We start from the raw sequence: 25323 nt of genomic DNA on the forward strand, positions 1-25323 counted from the left end.
GCGTATTTTTGCTTTCACTCATATCGATTACTGTTTACTGAGGTTGGATTAATGATCTGGTACCAATCTACCTCTGGAGTACTGAACTTCATTTTAGAAATCCTACTGTTAACGAGACTGAATATGGTTTCTTATATTACATAGCAAGGATTCCCACTGGGAGTGACAGAATTGTATTTCAGGCACTAAAATGAGTGGTAATCTCTGCAGATAATACTCAAGTATTTATAGTTAAAATGGAACTGCTTTCACTTTTTTGGTTCATCGTAGATTTGAAATCCTTTTCCCAATACCATGTATAATACCATTATTTCATGATTTTGGCAAAGGGAATTTTTTGGAGGGAGATGAAATGTAAAGCAATTAATATTTTTCTAGACAAAATATATTTAGGAGATTTTTTTTCTTTTTGAATCATCTATACTACTGATATCCTCCATTGAAGTGTACATTTTATTTTGCATTTTTAAAATGTTTGATATATAACTTAATGGTGTGACATTATGAACTGAAATACAATTTTGGCATTTATAAACTTTTGAAAATAATTTTTCTTGCAAATTGCAAGTCTATTGTGGCTCAATCTCTATATTAACTCAATGAAAACTCTTTAGCATAGATATATTGTGCTATCTAGTACTAGGATATTTCACCAGTTCATCACCAACGAAGAATCCTTTTATAAGAAGTTGCATTTAGGATTTCCAATTTGGTGTACCCTGGAAGTGGGTCAAAAAACTTTCTTTCCTCTAAATTCACACTGAAGCAGTTGGTTGCCATTAGTTGTGACAGTGGGGCTGACGTGGCTAAGGTGAGAGAGGTTGAGAGTGAGGTTCCTCTGTTCCTGTGTACCTTTGTTATTCCCAGTGAAGTGCTGGAGCATCCTCTTCAAGTTCCAGCTTTATTATAATGTCCCTTCCTTTTTTTTCTCTTCACTACCATCACTATTTGCATCTTATCAAGATTATGATTTTTTCTTGTCAAGGAACAGAGCATCCCCTCAAACTCTTTCTTCAACCTTCAGTTCCCAAATGCAGCAACACCCTTTTGTGTCTTGTTGAAAGTCTTATCATAAGCCATCCTGTGAAACAAACTAGGACTTACTTTTTCAAGCAGTCTTAATAAGGCCATCATTCCTGAAATTCATTGCATATGAAAAGTAGCTTTACTTCAGCCCTTGTTTTTACAAAGGAGTGAAATAAGATCTATCGCCATTTTGGATACAAACCCAAAGCTTGCTCATTGTGTGCCCTCTGTCTCTAGAAGGAGAACGAAGGATATCCCTTGAGGGGCGGGGTGGATTTGGGAAGAACAGAGAGGTTTGGAGCATGTTGATGAGACTCCCTCCTTTTGTCTCCTGAAAGCAGACACCGCCCTGGACTAGCACTGGGGCAACTGAGAAGAAGGTGGGTCATGGTGGGGGCTCTGCCTGTGAATTGGTGAGCTCACCTGCTTAGCAAGTCAGCTGCAGAAATGGCAAGGGGCAGGAGGAATGAAGAGATGACAATTGCTTCAGTTCCCTTGACCCTCTGGTGAGACAGCCTATACAAGCATTGAGCATGACAGATAGTATGTAAGTGAAACACAGCCTGCCTGTGACTATATTCATTTATTCAGCAGTTCTCATTGGTGGAGTCAGTTATATAAAAAACAATAAAATTATTCAAATAGCCAGTTATTAAAATGGATTAGCTCCCCTGAAGTTGTCATTTAATAATTATTGTAGGCATTGTGTTCATCTCAGTACTGAATGTGCCTCAATAGAATGCTTCAGACTGTAACTCAAAGGTTGAATAAAAAACGGGAAATTATTTTCTTTAAACTACGCTTTTGCCTTACTACCCATGTGTAGAAAATTTCTTGCATCTTTGATCATTATGCAAATAACTCAGATTATAACTTTGCCGTCTATTTATATTCTTTTGTCACAGTAATATCTTTGTCTGTATTTTTTCTTTAACTTTTGAAAATTACTTGTCTCATTACTTTTTGGCTCTAAATTTTTATTATATGATTTTTGAAATTGCTGGATACACTGGAGGATGTATATCTTCCTTAAGACAAAAAATAGAAATTATTAGATTCTTAAAAGAAATTGAACTCAACATTTTAAAATTGCTAAAAGATATCTGATTAACGCAAATGGTTTTGAAAATATTGTCATAGGTATTTATTAACATGTTTTAAAAAATTCTTTGAGAAGAATACGAACAAATATTTTTGCCTTTCACTTTCAATTTTAGTTATGTAGCTGTGAAATGAATTAAATAACACTATGTGCGTCTATGATTTTTTCATATCTGTTAAAATGAACTCCCAATTTTCTGATATTAAAAATAAACTATACTAAATAAAATTAAATGACCTACAGTTATCTATTAAGTATAAAATGTTGCGGTGCTTATAAGTATCCACGCTGTTGAAGGTGTGTTAATGATTCAAACTATTGAAATTGTATTTGAAAAACAATGAAACTGGTAAATAATTAAAATATAAATTTAAAATATAAGCACCGTAGTAAAGCAAATTTCTGTTAAGTTAGAAATGTTTTACATCTGTTCTTTCTTGTGATAATTGAGCATGAGTTTTATAGGACACAGAGCTGGGCCCCCAAGCACCTCGCAGAGTGCCACCATCTCTCTCAAAGTTAATGCACAGTAAATGCCTGTTGGGCTCTAACTCTGGACATGAGATTCTGTAGGCTTTGTTTGTTTTGCTTTCAGAGGACTGAAGGATAGAACACTCCCAAACTGCTGAAGTTGTCAGCAGTTTGTTTAAAGGATTAGAGGCAACAATTAACACATTAATTGGAGAAGCATTGAAGTGAGTTATGAATCTCATTATGCAATTGAAATTACAGTATAGGTGGGTTTGGTATATACAATTAATTTGGCGTCAGATTCTCCATGACCTTTCAGTGTGTTATTGTGAGAGAAACCCCCAAGAGAGATGACTCTTCACAAATGACAGGTCCAAGACAGACCTTAATCCTATCAGGAACCAAATTTTCCTAAGTCACACAGAGGTAACTCTTTCATCATATAAAATACTCCAATTCAGAACTGGTTCTCTCCAAATGATTTGATACTATAATTTGGTTCATAACAAGAAACATATAAACACATTAATTTTCTGAACTATCAGGATTTGCTAGTCAAACACAATATAGTCACATCAAGCAATTACTAGTGAGAGTAAAATAGACTTATCTCAAATCTTAGCTTTAAAATACTCTCTTTGGGAAGAGAAAGAGAAGAGAACAAAAGTAAGAATGGAATTTGGGAGGGTTTGTGGCATTAAAAGTAATGTAGAAAATGAAAATAATGTAAATTACTGGAATGGATGCTATTCTTATCAGTGTGTGATAAAGTAGCAGATAAAGTCAGTTATGGGACGCATCAGAATAATAAAAAGAAATGCTTTTGGTAAAATTTGATTAGATAACTAAAAGATGATTTCATCTTCCCCAGCAAGAGGTCCAAAGTTAAAGTTGAATTTCTGCAGCCAGGACAGTGGTTCAAAGGAACCAGATGTACGAATAAGAAATTGCAGTCTTGCTTAGAGATGTTGATCCTTTTATTTTATATTAAATGGTAGATTAAACATGTGAGGCCCTGTTGAGTAGAATGTTCCAGATGGAGAAACTTTGTACTTGGAGGAGTCACTATGTAAGTGAGAATATTGATACATTTCTCTACTCTTCTCAGAGGCACCCTAAGGAAAGGTTGCTCTTTCTTAGGTGGTGGCCTGCCAACCACTTATATGTTATAGACATCAATGCGAATTGGTCATACTGATTTATTTTGAAGATGCATATTAAGTAATTTTACGTTCCAACTTTTAATGAAAATCTTTAAAAATTCTAGAAAGTCCTTTCAAGGTTTCACTGTGTGAATTTTAGTTTTGTTTTTGTTTTTCCTAGTCCTGCTAAGTCATCCATGGTATTTTGAATGATAGCAAGATAGTCAATGAAAAGGGCTGAAAACAGTAACAAGACCTTTGTGTCTGGAGCATAGTGACCCAGAGCCAAAATAGTTGGAGATGACATAGGAGAGAGAGTCAGGGTCTAGATTTCATAGGTCCTTATAGGCCATGGTAAAAAAAATTTTTTTTAATTGCGGTGAGAAGTCACTCAAAGGTTTTACACAGGGCATTTGGGGACCATCTACCTGCTGTATGTACCATGGTCTGTAAAGAGGCCAAAATGAGGTCACAAAAATTAGCTGGGAGGCTGTTAGTATAGTCTAGGAGAAGGGTAAATTAGTCTAGAATTCTTTTCAGTTGAGATGATGAGCATAGCTTGATTCTTGACACATTTGGAAGTACGGCTTGCAGGATTTACTGATGAATTGAGTGGGAATGTAGAATAAAAGAGGGGTCAGGATTGTCCCTTAGAGTTTTATCCTGAGCATCTGGGTGGTGGTGCCATTTTCCAAAATAGACATGACTTGAGGGAGGTGAATAACAAAGAATCAATAGTATGTCACTTTTGCTTATGTTACTTCTGCCTACTGGACAGGCAACTGGAGATGTTTATTAGATGATTGGATATACAAATCTGGAATTCAAGGAAGAGTTCACGACATAGTACTTGAATGAAAAAAGTTTGCTCTTTTTCTGTCATCATTTGGGCTATTATGTATTGTTTTAATTAATACACCCACTATAAATTTGCCCAGTGCGAGGTTATAGAGTAGTTTCGTTCTACTTAAGGAAAACAAAATAAGAGACTTTTTTGTTTTTTGCTTGGTATTAAAATTAAAAGATAATCCTCACTACAAAAAATGTATATCTTTAAAATATATTCCAAACTTTTTCACTTAAAACCAATTCTTCATATGCATGATGAATGAAGGACTCCTCTTGTCATTTTCTCATGTATAAATTGACATGGTACTTTTTAACTTCTTCTTAAGAGAATGCTTACATGTCTCCTAAATACTCCTGGAATGGTTCAATCATGGGTTCCTTTTCTGGCAAATGAAATAGCCTTTGATAGTATCCATATTACATAGCTCTGTATCACACTAAAATTGTGGAAATCTTTTCATTGGTTTTAGAAATTAGGTCCTCATTTTATACAGTCATTTAGATATACTGAGAAATTTCCGTTACTTGACTGTGCTATTTGCCTTTTGCTCTGTTCTAGTGGTTTGGCAATAGATTAGAGGTTGGGTTTTCCACCATTTGGTACTAATTATCTAGGAACAATCTGATTTCCATTTATTACATTCACATGGCCATGCTGCCTGTATTTATATCATAAAAAAGGGTTTATTCTGCCCTCCTAGCCTCATGAACGCCTCCAGAAGACTGTTCCATTATAAGATGTGGGCATAGCAAGTTAAATAAAATTGTTCCTCTTGATTCTTGTGTCTGGATACTTACATTTTATTTTTCTGGCTATAGGAGCTTTTAACCAAATCAGACTATTGCCAGAAAGTTAAATGAATAAAATTGTAGTCCTAAGAAACACTGGACTTTCTATTGCTGAGCAAAATAAATGTCTCCCTTTCAATTAAACCAAGTGTTAGTGGATAAAATTCTACCTTTACATAATCAACTGTGTGGCCGCTGATTAGACTTGATAGGACAATTATAACCTAAAATGTGTATTTCCTTGTGGGTAAACAAAACTGCCTATTTATCTTCCAGTGTTTTCTCAACTACTATTGAAGTCAAGATGGGCAAGAGCAGATTGTGAAAACTCTCAATTACACAACAAGCCAAATGTGAATCTTTAAACAAAGACATAAATTTTAAGCATGAACATTGATTCAAGAACATTTGATGCCCACAAAAAATGATTACTAGTCCACGACTTCACTTTCATAACTGTTACTTGAACAAAAGATGATTCTAAAGAAGTAAACCCTAATGGGAAGAAAAATATATTTCATTCCAGTTTTGATCATGAGCACCTGATCAAGTCATTTAATCTCCTGGTTCCAGCTTTCCTCTTTGGGATATGTAGACAATCATATCCATTTAACTTGCAAGATTCTTATAAGAACATATAAGATAATAGATTTTACAACTAAGAGACCGGTATAACCCAACTGTGGATCTAGAAATCAAAAAATACATTCATGGTGCTAAAAATTCTAAATTCTAGGAGTTGTTACTTTTAAAGCTTATTTAAAAAGTGATATTGAGAATGTGCCACAGTAGTGAGCTTTAAAAGTATGAATCAGCATGGCAATATAAAAGGATTTGCTAGAACATTTTACATTACCATTATATTGTCCCATCTTTAGTGTATTTATAATCCACCAGTTTTTTAACTAGAAAAATTTAATTTAGGCATCTATATTTAAAATATAAATTTAACAAATTTACTTTTTAAATTTAATTCTAAGTAGAATTTTGAAAGTCTTCTATTTTAATAATTATAATAAATCATATATTAATCTTATAGCTGTTTGTTGTGTATTATAAAAGGGGCTTTAAAGATTTATATCACCAAAACAATAGCGTAAAGTTTCAGTATCATTCTAATATTTCTATAGATATTACCACAGAACTGTTTAATCTTTAATGCAGTTCTTTTGTTGTTGTGGTTTAAATATATTCAAGATTTACTGAGAGGATTCAAACCCTTTTATGACATTTCAGCATTGTTGTCACATTTAGGCAAAGCTCAAGGCTGAAATATTCACCATGGCCTAAATGCACCAAGCTACTTCTTGCCAAAAGAGCAAGCTACAAAGCAATAATGATGCATCTCAAATATGGGCACCCATTATTACCTAACAACTTCTGCATAATTAACATGTAATTGTTGAGCATAGAATTCCTCATTCCCCTTAGTATAATAATTCAAATTCTGTGCACCTTCCTAGAGACCAAAGCACTTGGAATTATGAGCATAAACAGTGGTGCCATGAACTTCTGTAGGAAAGTCCAAAAGTTTTGGTTTCCAGCCATCTGTCAAAATACTAATAGAACGTCTAGCCCCCCCCCCCAAGATATCAAACTATTTTCATCTAAAATATGTGTTTAATTTCTTTAAAAAAAATAAATATCCTCAACCAGTTAAAAATGACAGCTTAAAAATGACTAGTTCCTTATCCCTTAAATTTAGAGACACCACTCAAAATATTTATCTAGAGCCAAAAATGTCACTGTCTGCCATTTAGGTGCTATATTCACATGTTCTTATTCTTATTTAGTAGGCCTAATAGTTGGTGCAGAATCAGACAATAGTGAAATACCCTATATTTAAATATTCTGGGCTTAGACTTCATTCTTATGAGGAATCAGATGTAACATCTAATTCCTTGACTTGAATTGTTTCTAAGTTAGGAATCACAGCTCACATGTCAGCAGAGCCCGGGCTGCGAGGTAAATGTGTGAGATGGGCATGTGGTGGTAGTGATGAATGGGAGAGCATACACCACCTTAAAAGGCACAGCAAATACTCAATACCAGTCAATTATTTTCATGCAAGTTTGTGGGCCCATTTTCTAGATTTTGTAACCTCTCAAGAAACGCTTAGGATTTTAACATGCAATCTCTTAATACTTAGACCTGCAAGCAACTGAATCAATATTTAAAGAGACCTGTGTGACCCAAACAGAGATGCCAGTTGACCAAATCTAAATTACGATGACTCAAAGGAAACATGTAATAGTTAGGGAGTATTAGAGTCTTAAACTTTAGATACCAAAACCATTGATGGATATCCCTGCTTTACCATTTTGAAAGTGAAAATAACTCTTAATTGGGGTATTTAAATACTTGATTGTTTTCATAATATATACGTTCTTCATTTGTAGAAGTGTACCTTCTGAGAGGAAGTAGAATGCATAATATTAACACCATGATAAACACTAGAGCACTTTTAAGTTAGGTTGTTTTGCCCTTTTGTTCTGAGATACCTGGGAAAGATTTTTTGGCCAATACAGGTCAAAAAACAATATCTAGTGCTCTCATTTATAAGCCAGATGATACCAAGGACAATTTCCACTTAATATCTCATTTTGTTTTACTCAGTACAGACATCCTTATCAATGTACAGTTTAAGTTAAAAAAAATTGTTGTAGTATAAATTAGACAATAAATATTTATTGACAGTTTATCTAGTACTCTAGTATTCTAATGTGTTATGTAGAGTATTTTAGAAATCAAAATTTTATCCATAAGGAGCTTACAGTTGTCACCTATAATTAAGTAAAAGGTGATCACCAATCACAAAATTATACAGTAAACCATGTAGACCATAAAATAGGTTTTAAAATTATATACATACATGCAAACATGTGTACATATCTATAGATAGATAGATAGATCACTATGGAGATCAATACGGAAAGCTGTAATTATATAACTGTACATGCATATTAATAGAGTGACAAATTATGTAACTCAGACCGTCGGACAGTGATAAATTATGTAACTCAGACCATTTGAGATTTTCTTCCACACTGAACTCTTCCATCAACTTAAATCTGTCACATTATACTGCCTCGTTTGCCCCTCTGCTTCCAGAAATATACTGAGGAGGTGACTCCTACCTTAAAGGCTTCCTTCAAACTTGTTGGTTCTCCTCACTAAAATTTTGGTTACAACCCTTCACAAGGAGGTTTATCAAAAGCCAGCTTTGTGTTGGCTGCCTCTGAGTGCCATTAGTGTTGAAAAATCCTTGACTTATAGCTGAGAAGTCCAGTTTTAGGCCAAATCCTATCAGGCCCTATCATAAGTGATCACAAAGGCTTTACCCGGCAAGGCAGGAGGTGGGATAGGCCCCTCCCCACAACAGATTTAGTGCACCCTAGGAGGAGTTGCAGTCAAAGACTCAGTCTCATGCCCGCCAGGCCCGCCATGCCGTTACCCATAGCTGCATTCCCAGCCCAGGTGTCTCCATTCAGAGGTTTCCTTGTTGGAGGCCCTTGGCCAAGGCCTCTCTTAAGTGCCTCTGTCAGACCATCTTCTGGGGGCCTTGATACTCTTCTCCACTATGACTCAGTATTGAGTACCTTGCTTCTCCTGGCCCTTCCCCTTTCCCTCCTTCTGCCCCACCCAAGCTCCCTGCCCCACCCCCTAAAAAAACCAGCAGGAACCTTTTGTTCAGGGCTCCCTCAAGGGAGAGCCAGTGCCCTGCTTCTGCACTGATCTTTTTGACCTTTGCTCAGTGCCATTCCTTGGAATTTTAAAAATGGGACACTGATGGAGCCAGCACCTTCTTTCTGGCCTCTTGCTTATACTATCACAGTAAGTGAATAAAGTAAGTGAATAAAGGCTTAATTATTATTTTCATTTTGGCTTGTTGTTTTAATTGACCATTCTGACTTCTGGCAGCTCAGTTCTCTCCAGCTCAGCTCTTGACAGTAGCTTTCCATGATGTAATGGAAATAGCTGCTGAAAGTCATCCAAAGACTGATGTTTAGACCCACTACAGTGTACTACTTGCTTATTATTGTATTATTTATTATCTTTCTGATTTATTTGAGATGCTTGATGACTCTCTGCCCATCTTCCAAAAGTCTTACCATTTGGAACTTACTGCCTATAGAAAGGGCGTGATGATTGGAGTCAGATTGTTTTGAATTTTGGCTTTGCTTCTTACCTCATATAGGAATAAGTCGCAAAGAATCCATGAGCCTAATTCCCATCTCTTAGCACATAATGTCACTAATGCTAATATTTCCAAAGAATGTTTTGAGGATTAAATCTAAAATGTATGTTGTAACCGTTTTTGAAAATTCTGCAAAGTTTTAACTTTTCACGAGACTTTACTCCTGCTTCAATGACTGTTTTTTTCTTATTACTATCCTTCGTTTCCCCATCTCATTGCACGGGGGATCTCTCAGAAATAAATCTTAAAGCTTTCCCCATTTTCCTCTCCACTGTCTTCCTCTCAAGTCATATTGAATGCAATATTTTATTTAATTATCTAAAGATGTAATGTTTCAGTGAAAAATGGTCAAATTAATCCAGGATCTAAGGACTATCACAATAGGAAAATCTACTCAAACCGTTTTAATTTTAGTAAAGTTATTTTAAAATTACTTATCATTTTCACACAATAACATTCAATAAAGAAATTTTCATATATACTTTTTCCTTCTTTCTCTATGTCTCCTTTCTTCTCCTTAGTATATTTCTCTGTCATTCCTTTACAGCTGCTGCACAAAATGTCCGATCATGAGCAACACGGGTTTCAGAGATGCGCATCCTCTTTCTGGCGTAGTAGTGATGTTTCATCTCCTTGTCTAAATATTTCTTCCATTACTGTCACTCCTGTCAACTCGCCTGATTCCAGACTCTCATTGGGACTGTTAGTACCACCACCTTCTAAATGTGGCCTTCCCAAGCCAGTCAGTGAGAGCAGCATCCCAAGACCTCATGTAATTTGCTAAACAGAAATTTTTTTATTATCCTACTTATTTTTTTTTAAATCTGCCAAAACGTGCCATTTATATAGTAATGAAAAAATCAGGTATGTCTTGAATCAATGTGCTGTGATCTGGGGACTTGGTGTGTCATTTTTGCTTCCTTTGCTTGCCTGATATCAGAGAGTTTCAAGTGGGGAGTGGTGATAGTAGACAAGTCCACAGAAGTACAAAATAGGACAGGTCCTTCCAAAGATCCATCAGATACGGCAATTGAGAAATTCGGTCATTGGTGATATTGATAAAAGCAGTTTCAGAAGAGTTCAGCAAAAAAGAACGAAGTCTAGATTGATGTGAGTTGAGGATTGAGTGAAGTAAAGGCTAAGGCAGCAAGTGTAGTACCTCTTTCAAGGAGCTTCACTTTGAAGGGGAGAAAAAGAGAGATGAGAGTCTAAAGGAGTAAAGAGGGACAGAATAAAGATGCTTTTGGTTGGTTGGTTGGTTTTTAACAACGGTCAATATTGAGTATCTTTACCCTGGGAAAGAGGAGAGAGATGGAAGCCAGGGGAGCTAGAGGGATAGGATTAGGAGCACAATGTTCCTGAGCAAGAGGGAAGAGCTGAGGGATAAGGTTGCCCTGAAGTCTTTGGATGGTAGTTATGACTGACTGGTAAAGTAAACTGTTAAAGAAAGGGAGATGACGACAATGTTCCTGCATGAAAAAAGTGCTGACAGTCATGGTAACAGAACAGCAAATCCATCACTCTGCACATGGCTAGCCTTATTTTTCTTCACTATCTGCATCATCTGCAAACCAGAAAAACAAATGTATTCTGAGAGCACTAATTTTAATATGAACCACTTCAAGCAATCTCTGTTCTTGTTCTTATAGGAAAGCAAATTTTCCCTCACCATTCCTCTCCAAAATGAGAATTCTCTTTGTTTTATAGAGTATATATAATATAGATTAGATTATAAATTATAGATTATGATATTAGACTATAATATAACTATAGATTATATCATATATTATATATATAATCTTTGTGTATATATATGTAAATATCTTTTTCCCCGTATGACACTCAAAGTGATGATTGTCTCATTCTTACATTATGTCCTAGCATAGATAACTTAATGATTTTGGTGGTATATTTAGTGATTATTAATTTATTTCACAAGTTAGCTATTTATTATAGAAAATTTGATGAAATTTTATTTCAGGAATAAAAGGCACTGCAATGAATATAATAGTTGGCTGCCATTGTAGTTATAAATACAAATTAAAATACACTCTAAAGTTTTTAAAAATTGTTTTTTAAATATAAATTTTTAAAAGTTTAAACATTTAAGCAATTTTAAAACTTTATTTAAAAAAATTTTTTAAATCTTATTGCATAAGGTTAAAATTTAGTTATAATCTTATGCAAAATATATTACTAAAATCAGGTTTTTATATAATTCCTAACATGTTTTCAATCTCTGATATAAATGGCAGTTATTTCTAGATATACAAAAAATCCAATATAACTTTTATATCTATGTAGGATAGTATTGTCACTATTTTTGCCATCATCTTTGAGAACATTTTTGCAGAAATTTTCTTGCCAAGGAGCATTTGGCATAGCTTGTTGAATCATATGAACTTGCCAATATTTAACTATTTTTTGATCTACAAAATAAGTTCATATGATTCAGCTGAGTTGTGTATATATGTTTTATATGTATATGAAATATTTAACATTATAACGTGTCTACATGAACTACTACCCTAATTCATATTATCTTCATTGCAGGCAGGCAGTGTGACACCTAAGTCACCCTCCACTGACATCTTTGATATGATTCCATTTTCTCCAATATCACATCAGTCTTCGATACCTACTCGCAATGGCACACAGCCACCTCCAGTACCTAGCAGATCTACCGAGATTAGTAAGCTTTCTAAACGAATCAATATTCTGTGCTGTATTTGTGTACATTTTAAATGTTTAATACTTTATGAGAAATTACGTATCTTAACAAGCTCACTAAAAATTTTAATCACTAAAGTATTATCTTTATATATATGTGGCAAATTCAGTTAATTATATTTCACTTTGTAATCAGAGTATACTGCTAAAGACATCACTATTTGCATTTCAGACTCTTTTATGAAAACTGATATTTTGGTATAGGGTTATTTACATCATAATACAAAGCACTTAATTATATTTTTATTGTGTTTGGGCTTATATTTTTAATGTTTACTTTAATGATTAAAAGCAATTCTGGTGATAATTATTTTAATCATTTTGACATGTTTAACAGAGCTCAATTTAAATTTTTTGTTATCAGAGTATATAGATAGTCTTAGTTGAAGAAATATATAAATTTATGAATTCCATAATTTGTTTATTTATTAACCCAATGTGAGGGTTCTTCTTTCGATAACTAAATTGGTATAAATAGTTTGCTTTTCTGATTTACCTTTTATATATCCGGGAGGAACATAAAAGTCTCTTTCTGATGAATTAGCAAGCATCCACAGATGCTCACTGTCCATGTCTTGACTGTGTTCTGATCTGTGCCCTGTCACAAAAATGAAAAGAGTAGTTCCCAATGGCCATGATCAGTCATGACGTCCACAGGGAAAATGGACACATTAAGACATTTCCAATATAACTCTCAAGTTTTAGCTTAAGGCTTTAAAGCATGTCGGGGCCTATAGTTTGTTTCCCCCTGTGGAACTTAAAGTACGTTGCACATGTTAGGTATTTAATAAATTTCAGAGGACTAATTTGTAAATACAAAGCAATAACATTGGGAACTTAAAAGACAATTTATAAAAATATTTCCATACTTTATGTAAGCTGAAATATATATTTAAATTCCTCTGAATATATTTTGTGTCAATGCAAAATAGTTTTTTTGAGGAAATAATCCACATTATACACATCACAGTGTGTTTTTAGAAGATGTTGCCAACATCCTGATATCACAGTAGGGTATTTTTTTGTCCTGAAGAGTGTCCCACATCTCTTCCTTACCCCTGTTTTTCGCTTCCATGGACGTCATCATTGATTCCTCATTCGTTTGTTTAATTTAATGGGCATTTGTTTAGCATATGCACTAAACTTGGGTTACATGCTGGAATTTGAAATATAAATTAGCAATGTATCTGCAATAGAGGCTTTTAATCCAAGTCAAAATATAAATTGAGCAGAGTGACTAGATTTTATAATATTTAGAAGGAATCATCTATCAGGATGGTAATTGAGAATTCAAAATCAATTATGGTTCAGGGTTTTAGAGCAAGCATTGTTAGCACAGGGAAACTAGAGGTAAAGAAGGAGAAAATAATGTTTCTGTTTTAGACATTGATGAGTTTGAAATGCCTTTGGAAAATCTAGGCAGAGATGATCAAATGGTTTTAAGGGATTTATTAATGAGAAGCTGAAGTAATTTTTTCCTGTCTACCTATCCTGAGTGTCATAGTTTAGTAAATACAATAATACATCAATAGATAGAAAGATTACTTAGATAGATAGAGTCCTAGTTGCCACTATACCATATCTATCTATCTATCTCTCTATCTTTTCATCTTTCTATCTATACTAACAATATAAGGACAAATTGTTCAACTCAATTTTAATTGTAAAATTGTCTAAAACTCTAATCCAATGGAGTTGTAGTAATAGGACTTTTTCTTAAATGAAGCCTTAAATGTATTCATTCATTTCTTTTATTATCAACTAAATACATAAAAGCCGAAACCTAAAAGATTGTTCCTTAGTTTCTCTCCTTACTGCCTGAGAACCCTGGTTGTTCTCCAGAACATATTTTTGATCTTTGAATATGTATTAGAATTTGATTAATTTGTTTAATGCTATGTTCCCTGATTGACCATGAATTCCGTGAGGGAAAGCACTTGGTTCTTTTTTCACTACTTTAATCCATTGCCTAGCAAAATGCGTGGCACGTAATATGTGTTCAATAAATATTTAGTGGATAAAGGAAAGAATGACTGAGTGAAGTGTCACCTATTAGTTTTTATTCTTTTACTCTTGCATTAGACTTAAATAATTTTGATGTTATTAATTACATAGCGAAGTTTTTTCATTGGAAATTGAACTTGCATGATTTTTTGTTATGAATTTTAGATCCATCTGAGCTGGCCAAAATATGCCAAAGAGCTCTGTAATATTTATTAATTTGCATGGTATTAATATCTTTACTTAATTATGTAAAGTAGAAACTTCTTAACTTGTGGAGGAGTCATGGACCCTTGAGAATATGATAAAAGCTAGGAAACCTCTTCACAGATAAACACAACATGCCCGTTCATACAAAATTTCACATTGCATTTCAGGAATGTCAAGGGTCCCTTAAAACCCATCTGAGCTCTCTGGTGATTTTGAGTCCCAATTTCAGAAAATCTGTGTAATGAAAATCTCTGTTCCTTCTGATCAGCTCTCCTTCCTCTTCATTAATTCATTCCTTTTGCCCAGTATCTACCATGTGTAAAGCATTGTTTGATGTGCTTCTGGGACGGTGGTAACCAGGATACTCCTCCAATGGAAAGTTCCTCTGTTCTCTAAGTTCTGGTTTATTGCCTAAACAACATCAGACTGAGGAACATAAGTAGTAAAAACAATAATAATACCCATCAATTGTATAGAAGGGGGCAATAAATTCCCATTTGTTGAAGACAGTCCTTGCTTATGCCTTTTGTCCTGGTGAAACTATTGGTCACACTCATTTCACTCTTAAAAGTGTCTATTGGTATGGTAAATTATATGTCCTTCTTATTTATACAATACTTACCAGCACCAGGAAGTTCAAAAAATTTTACATTTATTAACCTATTTAACACATAAATCTGAAAAACAAAAAAACCCAGCTATAATTAGGGAAGTAAGAATTTTTCATGATGGGAGTCAGAGTGGTTTAGAGGCGATGGTAGAACTCCAGTAGAGTAAATATTATTTCTTACATAGCGCTGAATTTAGATAATATAGTTTTCTGCAAAATGAAAGTCTTAATACATTATAAATTCTCGTGCCTGTATATAATGTAAAATTTTTTGTCAATTAAGGCTGCATTTGAATTGATTCAGAGGAAAGAAATTTCTTAACCATTTTTAAAATTTTTAAATCACACAATAAATCATAGTCTTATCAGGTACAAACATCAGTTTTAATTTTGATAGTTTGTTAGTGATTAAAAAGATGCATACTGTAGAATATATGTACAGAGAGCTTCTGATAATCCATTACTGCTATTTTTGAAAAGAAATTTGTTTCTGGGTTAGGAGGATTTTTAAAGAACTTCTCTCATTGTGGTTATGTAGGAAGATGATATGACTGCATGCGACATAAGATGATATGCCTTAAATTTTTCTGGCTAAAAAGTGAGATTAAAGTACATGAACTGTGAGAAAAACTACTTACCAATCTGCCCAAGTGTACATATTGCTTCACTATTGTGTTGCAAAGTCACCATACATGGACTAGGGAAGTCTCAATGAGTAGTATATTAATTTTAGTACATTTAAATGGCTCCAGTATTGCAGGTATTATAGTATATTGATTACCAAATATTTGGTAAATTTAATATTGTCTTAATTAAAGACTCAGAAACCTCTCTGGATAATAATTCTTTGTAACCAGTTTTTAATATCATCCTAAAATGGATCTTTGCTTCCTTGTTAGTGTTTAGCTAGTCTAAGCTCAGGAAAGCCTAGCCTAAAGTGTAAGTGTGGATCGGGGCTCGTTGGTGAGGTAAATATTTCTTGATATAATCATGCCTTCAAAATCTAACTCACCCCAATTCATTTCTTGTCATTTCATTTACTAAATTGTTTTCTTCCTTTTAGAACGGGACCTGTTTGGAGCAGAACCTTTTGACCCATTTAACTGTGGAGCAGGGGATTTCCCTCCAGATATTCAATCAAAATTAGATGAGATGCAGGTGACTATTTTAACAGATTGTCCCATAAATGGTTTTTTTTTTCTTTTTAATATGGGATTAAGAAAATGTTATAAATCAAAACTACCCTTTGCTTGAATTATTACCACTATAAAAACTTACTGAAAATAATTATTTTAAAATAATAATGTACATTTTGCCCTAAAATACTCCCATAGATGCTAAGGATAAGGTTTTGTTTCGTTTTGTTCTTAATGATGCAATTTACAATGTCAACAAGATAATTTTATACAAAATTACATGGATTCTAATGGTTCATTATTTTGGAGTCCACAAATTAAAAGGTCATTGCACTAGATTTATAAGATTTGATCTCAGTCTTAACAATTATGAATTTCAAAATTGTGAATGAGTGGATAAAGGAAAATCTTCGTAAGAGTAAAGTCAGTCTCTCTTAAAGGAAGCATTGTAGCTGCTGGTCATAAGTTCTGGGCTCTTATTAAAAAAGCAGACACCCAGGACAACTTTTTTAGGAATGTAGTCCAGTCAGGTTTTCATTTCTCTCTCTCTCTTTTATTTTTCAATGCTGAATTGTTCTGGAAGTTTGAAGATACTGGTTTTAAAAGCTTTATACAGTGAGCCATGATTAATAAGTAGTCTTATAAGCACTAGAATAAACTCTTCTCTTTATACTTGTCCTTTGCATTTTGGTGAAGTTATTATATCTTATTTTATCCTATTTTTCATTACAAAGACTGTATATAGAATGCAGACAGAGACTAATTATACGAAGCTGATTGAGGAGAGGAGGTGAAGAGAAGAGTCTTCCATTTATTAGGTCTGGGTTATATATTCACTCTCTATGCCTCATTTCCTGGAAAAAAAAATTAATGGGTGGATTCTGATCTTCCGACATTGGTAAAACACCCCTAGAAAGATAATACGAATACCTGTCTGCTCATTTTGGACAGCAGCCATGAAGCAGTCTTCTTTTCTGGGTAACAGGTGAATTTACTTATTGTTCTAGATATAATAATGCCTGCACTTTACAAGTGGGATTATTTAACATATGCCTTGAGGTTTTCAAAGATTATGTTAAAACAGCATTTCTCAAGTTGGGTGATTCACAATTCCCTTTTACATGAAAAGTTATTTTAAATCCTTAATATTGTCTTAAATTGTTACTGAAACATTTCTTAAGTATTTACAAAGAAGTTATAAACACCTTATCCTTATAGCTCCCACGCAATTAATTCAAAATGTAAATTAAATAAAAGCAAAATTACAACACCGCCTAATAAAATTCATTGACAAACTTTGTAGAATGGGTGATGTTATTTGGCTGAAATTGAAACCATCCATATCAAAATTCTTTTAATTTCAGCACGTATCCTGTTTGATGGCACAATTTCCCCACCTCTTTTCTGCATTTCAAATATTACAAAACTTTCACTCAAATAGGGCATAATTTTTTAGTGAAATCAATTCCTTTCTTTTTTCATTAGTTTTATCAATGAGGCTTGTACTACTTGGGACTTTGCTTTTGTGGGAACAAATATGAACATGGGCACTGATATGATAGTATTTGTTCTCAAGGATAATGCAAATTATAAAGAGTATTTTTCTATTAATGTGTTTTAGATTTTCACAAAACTGAAATTTTCTATAGATTTTGAAAATCAGCCTACATTTCCAGATTTTTGTAGGAACCCAGTTTGAGAAACACTGTGTTGGAATGATTTAGTGATGTGTTAGTCAAATAATGTTAAGCTGTGGTAGTTTTGCATTTGTTTTTGTCATTTCTAATATTTTCTTAATGTCTTTTTTTATTCTTTTCTGCTTTCATGGTGGGTAGCGCCAGAGATGGTTGGTATATTATTTTCATAATAATTTTAAACAACTTACAACATCTTAAACCTAAAACTTTAATATTTGCATGCTTTATTTAATAAATATTCAAATAGCAGTTTCATATGAATATGTATGATTATTAGTTGTGTTTAAAGAGGTTTTATAACCCATATTTTAAAGTTGTTTTCTCAATGACTTAGTAACCATTCCATAGTCCATCTCATTGCTTGTCCGTTTCTTTTAGTCCAAGATCCACTTGCAAGGTCACTTTAAAAATAATGTTTTCTTTATCTATGGTCTATGATGACTTTTGTTAGTAATCTTGTTAGCCTAATTAATCTAATGCACACATTTAGCTACTGTTATCTTTGCATATAATGTAAAAACAATACAGTACAATGGGTTGTATAAACCATGTTGAGTTAATAAGCCTAGTGAGATATTTGATTTTCCTCTTTCATTTACAGTGGATATCACACAAATATCTCATGCATGTAAGAATTTGAGCAGAAATGTTAAGCTATATTTTAAGTTGTTATTTTATGTTGTAAGTTGTTAGAAAATTAGATATTTATTTGAAATCAATAATGTAGTTATTTGATTTGACACAATTTAGACTTCCTGGTATGTGTCACCAATAGGCAAATAGTATTGATAGCCCAGAAGTGTACCTTGTAAGTTATAATAATTTAATACATTAAAAAAGAAGCATGGAAAGTCAAAGAAGGATGAAAGAATTTGTCATTAAGTGGTAAGTCAATTGGTTAATAATTTGGGAGATCATTTTACAGTCAAAACTTAACAACAAATACCCAGATGAATATCAAAAGCATTAGGCAGTTTAAAATGTTTGAAATACAATGGAATATTTATGATATTTTTGAATTAGAAATTTTTATAAGGAAAAGAAAAATATGTACATCCAGTCTTTTTTAGGAGAACTTCTGTAGTTGTTTTTTATTTTCTCTTTAAAAATATATGAATACACGTAATTAAAATAAGTGGACAAATGATTAGGAAACTAAACAATCAACACATAAATAGAAAAGCAGTAGTTCATGAAAGACCACAAATAGCTAACATATGTGTAGATATGTTCAGTCTAATCAAAGAAAACATACAAATTAAGTAAAGAACTATAAAAGCTATTTTAATCCAGCAAATTGAATATTTTATTTTCTTATTGATAATCAGTGCAGGGAAAATGTAATGAAACAAACACTCTAAACCGTTACTGGGCCAGGACCAGTTCACAGCATCCCTTTGGAGAATAATTTTTTAATACTCATATTTCTATGTGATATCAAAAACTTTAATACAGTTTATTTTGAGGAGAAAATAACTATAAATTTGGAAGATCTCTATGCACAAAAATATCCAGCTTACCTTATTCATAATTGTAAAATACTAGAAACAATGAAATTATCTTAAAAATTAATAGCATATTATATAATCATTAAATCAGTTTTACAGGGACTCAAAATAATGTAGAAAGTTTGTTCTGGTGAGATTAAAAAAGAATACAGAAAATTATACATTATATGTGTAATACACTAAATAAATAAGAAAATTATAATATAATATATAGTTATTTATATTATTATTAAAATTGTTTAAAAACACTATGGATAGAACAAAGGAGACTCAAAATACATACCTCACAATGTGTTAACAACTGTTGCATAAGAGTGCTTTTTTCCTTCCTTCATATGCTTTTCTCCCTATTTCAAAATAAGAAAATACAAAATATTGGGCAAAATATTTCATAAAAATGTATGTTATTAATAATATATTAATAATGAAATCATTCATTTATGTGATACTAGTTTATGATAATTTCCATCAGTACATAAATAAAGCCTCATGTTCATTCAGAGGTTTGAAATTCAAGAGGGTATGGAAACCTTAGAAGGATTCAGAGTCCATTAAATCATGATTTGCTAAATGAGACCTAGGAGCAAAGGTCAGAAAATGTGAGGGAAATTTTATCTTAAGAGGATAGAAAACCAAAGAGCCGTTTAACAACTTGTCTGTTAATAGGGGTGATTAAGTTGATCTAAGGGGACTCCAAAAGATCCTTATCAAATCACCATGGGGATAGTCTTGTAAGTGATGTACAGATGCTTTTTTATTGTTGAAATAGTGATCAACCCCTATTTTACTTTGACTGCTATCCTGCCTTTCAAATAATGATAACATATTGATAAACAGTATTTTCAGGGTAGTTGAAGTGATAGTGGTTTGATTTCAGAAAGCACTGATAAAACTTGAAAAATACTGTATGGGATCAAACCTTTCCAAGGGTAACATATATCCAATTATCTATATATCTGTGTGTTCATCTAATATACCAGAAGATGACAGAGTACCCGGATCCTCAGATAGGCAAATAAAATATTTTAAAAGACAGTTTATTTATAATATTTTTCAATTTAAAGTATTGACTTTACTATTTGGCAACTGTTTAAAAATATGCATACATATGACAAAATACTTCTTCTTGTGATAAGAACAGGCTTTTAAAAAATAAGGGTAAGTACCCTGACTCTTGCTCAACTAAATGTAATTTCTTAAGTACTTGGAAGAAGTTTTGGAAAACCTTTACAGTGATGGCATTGCTATGTGGTCTTTGCGCCGTGGACCTAATGAAGAGCATTCCCTGGACATTAATAGCCATTAAGGTGTGGCTTACAGTTTATAAGATTTTCTTCGTCTATAGGATAATGTTTGCTTTGGATTTGTAATAAGATAAGTACATTAGATACCTATTCTAAATGAAAGTAATTTGGGGAAATGCAAAGAGATACACAATAGGCTAACACACAAGTAGATACCATCTAATTAAAGAAAACACAAAGCAGAACAGAGGACAAAGCCCTTCTCTTTCAAAGACGTTTTCTTTTCCTCGGGAATAGATTGCTGTCTACGTTTCATTTGCCAATAATGTGTCACATGGCCACCCCAAACTACAAATTACCTCCCTGAACAAAATTTCAGTTCTGTTAGTAAGAAAGAAAGGTAGGTATATAGAGAGACAGAGAGAGAGAGAACACTGCCACATTGCTTCTACAGGGAAACCTAAAATGTGGCCACCAATTCCACTGATTAATGTGAGTCTGTACTTTTCATCTCTTCTTTGTAGGCCTGTGTACATAGATTATGGGCAAGGATGGGGATGGGGGAGGTGGTAAGACCAGACATAGCCCATAGTTCAATTATTTTATGCAAAAAAAAAGAAGAGAGCTTGGAGTAGAGAAAGACAAACTCCTTCGCCACTAAATTTTAACTCAAAATCTTAGGGGAGAAAAAAAACTTTCACAGCAATTGTGTACTTGCTCTCAATAAATCAAAGGCATCTTAACTTCGAGAAACATCTAAGGCGTGCTAGAGGGAGTGGGATTCAGAGCAACAACTTGCAACTACAAGCAACAGCAGGACTGGTAGAGGAAGCTTTCTCCATGACAAAGAAGTCTGCAGTTCTGTGTTCCACATATGCTATGGCGTTGTGTTTACTAAAAGTATTTACCCAGGCTCTGGACAGTGATAACCAGGAAGAAAAGGTGAAAACTATCAGGCTGTCTTGAACCTTTCATCAGTTTGAGGTCTAGCTGTCTTACTTACAGTCAAATGAATATTGATCCTTAAAGTCAACAGAGGGATTTAAGCTACAATAAAATAGCATAATTAATAGAGTTTACTGAAAAAAACTTTGTCTTAAAACTACTTAATTCCATATATTTCTGTTTTCTGCAGTCTTTCATGCATGCTAATCTCACATATATTTAAAACATTTAAGATGCTAATGGGTGTGAAGAACTCCCGGAGGTATACACATATACAAAAATTAGACAAGCCAACATTTGACATATAATTATTTCTTATATTATAGCATGAAGATTTCAACTTCTGTTTGTGGAATTTTTCATTTACTGATTTTTTTTTTTCTTGCCATGAGCATTTCCTATTTCAATGATTTTACTCTGTTTTACAGGAGGGGTTCAAAATGGGACTAACTCTTGAAGGCACAGTATTTTGTCTGGACCCGGTAGACAGCAGGTGCTGATGCCAAGAACAAGAGATCCCGATTCACCTTAAATTTGTTTTATAGACATATATATCATTCATTATTACTTTATGACAGGAACTATACATGTGCCAATATATTTTTGAATATCTAACTTTTTGAAAATTATTTCAGTAGAATTTCCTCATACCTTCTCTGTTGATCTGTAATGTTTTATTTTAAAAACAACTTGCTGTAAGTAAATCATACTTTTATGTTCCTTTCTGTTTCTGTTGTAGGTGAATTTATAATCAAAAAACAAATTATGCAAGTATCTGCCTTGTGTCTGAATTCGAAATAATTAGCATCTTGAAATTTGTGTTCATTCTCCAGGCTGCTAGTTTATTACTGACTCCCAAAAGCCATATCTTAATGATACCTTTCAAAGTCCTGAGGAGATATACCAGTATCAATCTAAATATGCTCTATATTCAAACCAATAAACATGTTACCATTCATTAGACAGATGCCATTTTATGTATTAAATGTTGTTCATGTCATTGGAAAAACGTAAACTTTGAATATAATGCCACCAGGTCATTTTTAACAGGTAAAATAACAAAAATCCTATAAATTCCAATAAAAATTAAACCAAACGTATTTAGAGTATTTATTAGTAAGAGCAAGGTAATAATGTTAGTTACTATGAGTTATACTCTAAATATTTTATTTATTTAATAAACAAAGATCGTGGGGAAAAAATGAAAATTTTCTCTTTACAAAACATTTAAAATTTAATTTCTAATGGATAGCTTATATTGCAACCATCTAAACATCATCTGATCTGATGTTGCCTAAAAAATATTGGAAATATATGCTGCCTGTAGTTGCAATGTCTATAGCCCATCTTTACCAAATATATTTTTTCTCGCTGAATAAGAGTATCCAATATTTTCTCCTTTGATAAAGATATTTTCTCACCAAAGCTTATTTTGTGATGCTTCATTAGTGTCGATGCTTTAAAATCTATGGCAACTATTCTTTATGAATCATCAAACATATTTAGCAAACTTAATTTGTATTTGTTTTGTTGAAGTGAGAATCTCATTTTTCACAAAAGTCAAGTTGCTGCTTAGTTTAGTCTAACGTGTACAATAAAATTTTCTTGCATCTCATTCTTGATGTGCTGATAAACCTTGACCTTTGAAAATGTTTGTTTCCTATCCCTTTGCCCGTTATGTAACAGACTGTAATTTGTACTTGCTGCAACAAAAATGTGTGGTCAAATTTATAATGTGATTCATCACGTTATGGGAAAAATAAGTTAAATTAATGAAAATGTGAGCTTGGATTGGGGTAGATCTCAAAAATAGATTTTTCTTTTACTCATGGAAATTTTCAAGTGCTAAAGGTACATTTTCACTAGGAAAAGAAATCACATATGCTTATGCAATATTATGTTTGTATGTATCTTCATAATCTTCTCCAGTATATATAAACCTTCTTGTTTGTTTTCTGTTGTCTGCTAAGTTGTACCTTAATTAGAAGGTAGTATATGTTTCATAAAGAAGAGTCTTTATAATTTTGTTTGTCATATAGTATTTTGGAATTTGTATAATGAGGATGTTTAGAAGCCATATCAATGGCTTTTTTTAACAGATAGAATTTGTATTTTTATTGTTCTTTAAAAAGCTTTATGTAATAGGTATATATTTAGTGGCCATTTATTATCAATGGTTAACACAATAGAGTATACTAAGATGGTATTTGCACATTTAAGATATGTTACTTTACCAATTTTTAATGGTAATCAATTCTGCTACTGGCATGATTAAATAGTACATAATTGGTCATTAATTATGAACATTTATTTCACCAGTGCATTTTTATGAAGATCCAGTTGAAAATTGTATTTCTATGTAAACTCAATGATATGTTTGACTTTGCCAAGAATAAATGATTTTAAATAAATTGTATAATTTATTCATTCAATAATGTCTAATTAATGTAGACACATTCTGAAGCTAATTACATGACATTTTCCTGCTTACAAAATGGAATTGAAGAAAAAAAGAAAGAGATGGAAGGAAGGAAGGAAGGAAGGGAGGGAGGGAGGGAGGGTGGGAGGCAGGAAGGAGGGAAGAAAGAGCTTTAACTTCATTTCTTACAGCCCACACACATTTTAACTTTATGAGCAAATATCTTTCAGTTGTGAAAACAGTGGACTTGATCCTGCTGGTGAGAGAGGTCATAATTTGGTTCCTTTCACCAGAAGCATCTGGTGCAATAACTGTATTGCGTAAATATCTCTTTTCAAAATTGAGAGCCTTTTTAACCTAGTAATAATACAAAGGGTGTCTTGGTGGATAGTCTTAAAACAGTGGACTTGGTCATAGGACTTGAGTTGTGGCTAACTGGAATGTCATGAAGAAGTTTTGAACCTATTCAAAACACAATGTCAAATATTTTAAAGACACACAGGACTCACATGCACAGCCTTTGCACACCAGTAAACAATTCATCAATCCATTCAACAAAATTCATTTATTACTCATTCTGTGAATAATATGTATTATGTGGGTAAGAAAACATCTACTAAGTTTGCTAACAGAGATTGTTAAATTGAAGATGACCAGATCCCTCCCTTCAGTTAGCTTATTGTCATGAAGGAAAAGTAAGGCAAAAACATGAATTAATAAATGAAAACCAACGTGTATTAATGTTCTGTGTGAACCAAAAACTTCCCCAAGAGCACTTATATTTAACTGATTAAATTTGGGTACCTAGCACTGGCTAGTGCCTATAATCTTAGATATCCAGTGCGAGACTTATCAAGACAGACCAATAGCAATAATTTCCCTCATCTCTTCTTGTTTCCTATGTTTTGGATTTGAATTTTTTTCAAAAAATGTTGGTCACATTATTGGAATTCACTTTCAGATAGATTTTGCGTTGTATTTCTAAACGCTGACTTTTTTTTTTCGTTTTTTGATGTTCTTAACATAACCATAAAAAAAACTGGCTGTTAATATTTTTCTGTTCCAATGTTTCCATATATAGTTCCAAATTCAATATTTATTCATTATTTTGGATTTCAGCCTCTGTTAAATTGCTTGAAGAATCTTGAACTCAGTTTTGACAACTAAATCTCAGACTACACCCAAACTACACCCCTTCTAGGCAGCTAACATTCTGTTGCCATGGGCATGGCTAGTATTGCCCTCA

General features: G+C 33.0%; 1 protein-coding gene across 15 annotated transcripts in view; it reads left to right on the forward strand.

The window, feature by feature from the left end:
• Nucleotides 1-24069, forward strand: part of GULP1 (GULP PTB domain containing engulfment adaptor 1) — a 271766-nt gene extending 247697 nt beyond the window's left edge. For 8 of the 15 annotated variants that reach the window (XM_070581644.1, XM_070581649.1, XM_070581645.1 and 5 more), the window contains 4 exons: nucleotides 10125-10349; nucleotides 12131-12269; nucleotides 16192-16286; nucleotides 22087-24069. In XM_070581644.1, coding sequence (XP_070437745.1) covers nucleotides 10125-10349; nucleotides 12131-12269; nucleotides 16192-16286; nucleotides 22087-22158 — 531 coding nt within the window. In that variant the 3' untranslated portion in view covers nucleotides 22159-24069. The remainder of the gene's footprint in view (nucleotides 1-10124; nucleotides 10350-12130; nucleotides 12270-16191; nucleotides 16287-22086) is intronic. The other 7 variants (XM_070581653.1, XM_070581655.1, XM_070581652.1 and 4 more) reach the window with 1 other exon arrangement.
• Nucleotides 24070-25323: the final 1254 nt, after the last annotated feature.

Source organism: Equus przewalskii, chromosome 17 (assembly GCF_037783145.1).
Source record: "Equus przewalskii isolate Varuska chromosome 17, EquPr2, whole genome shotgun sequence".
NCBI lineage: Eukaryota > Metazoa > Chordata > Mammalia > Perissodactyla > Equidae > Equus > Equus przewalskii.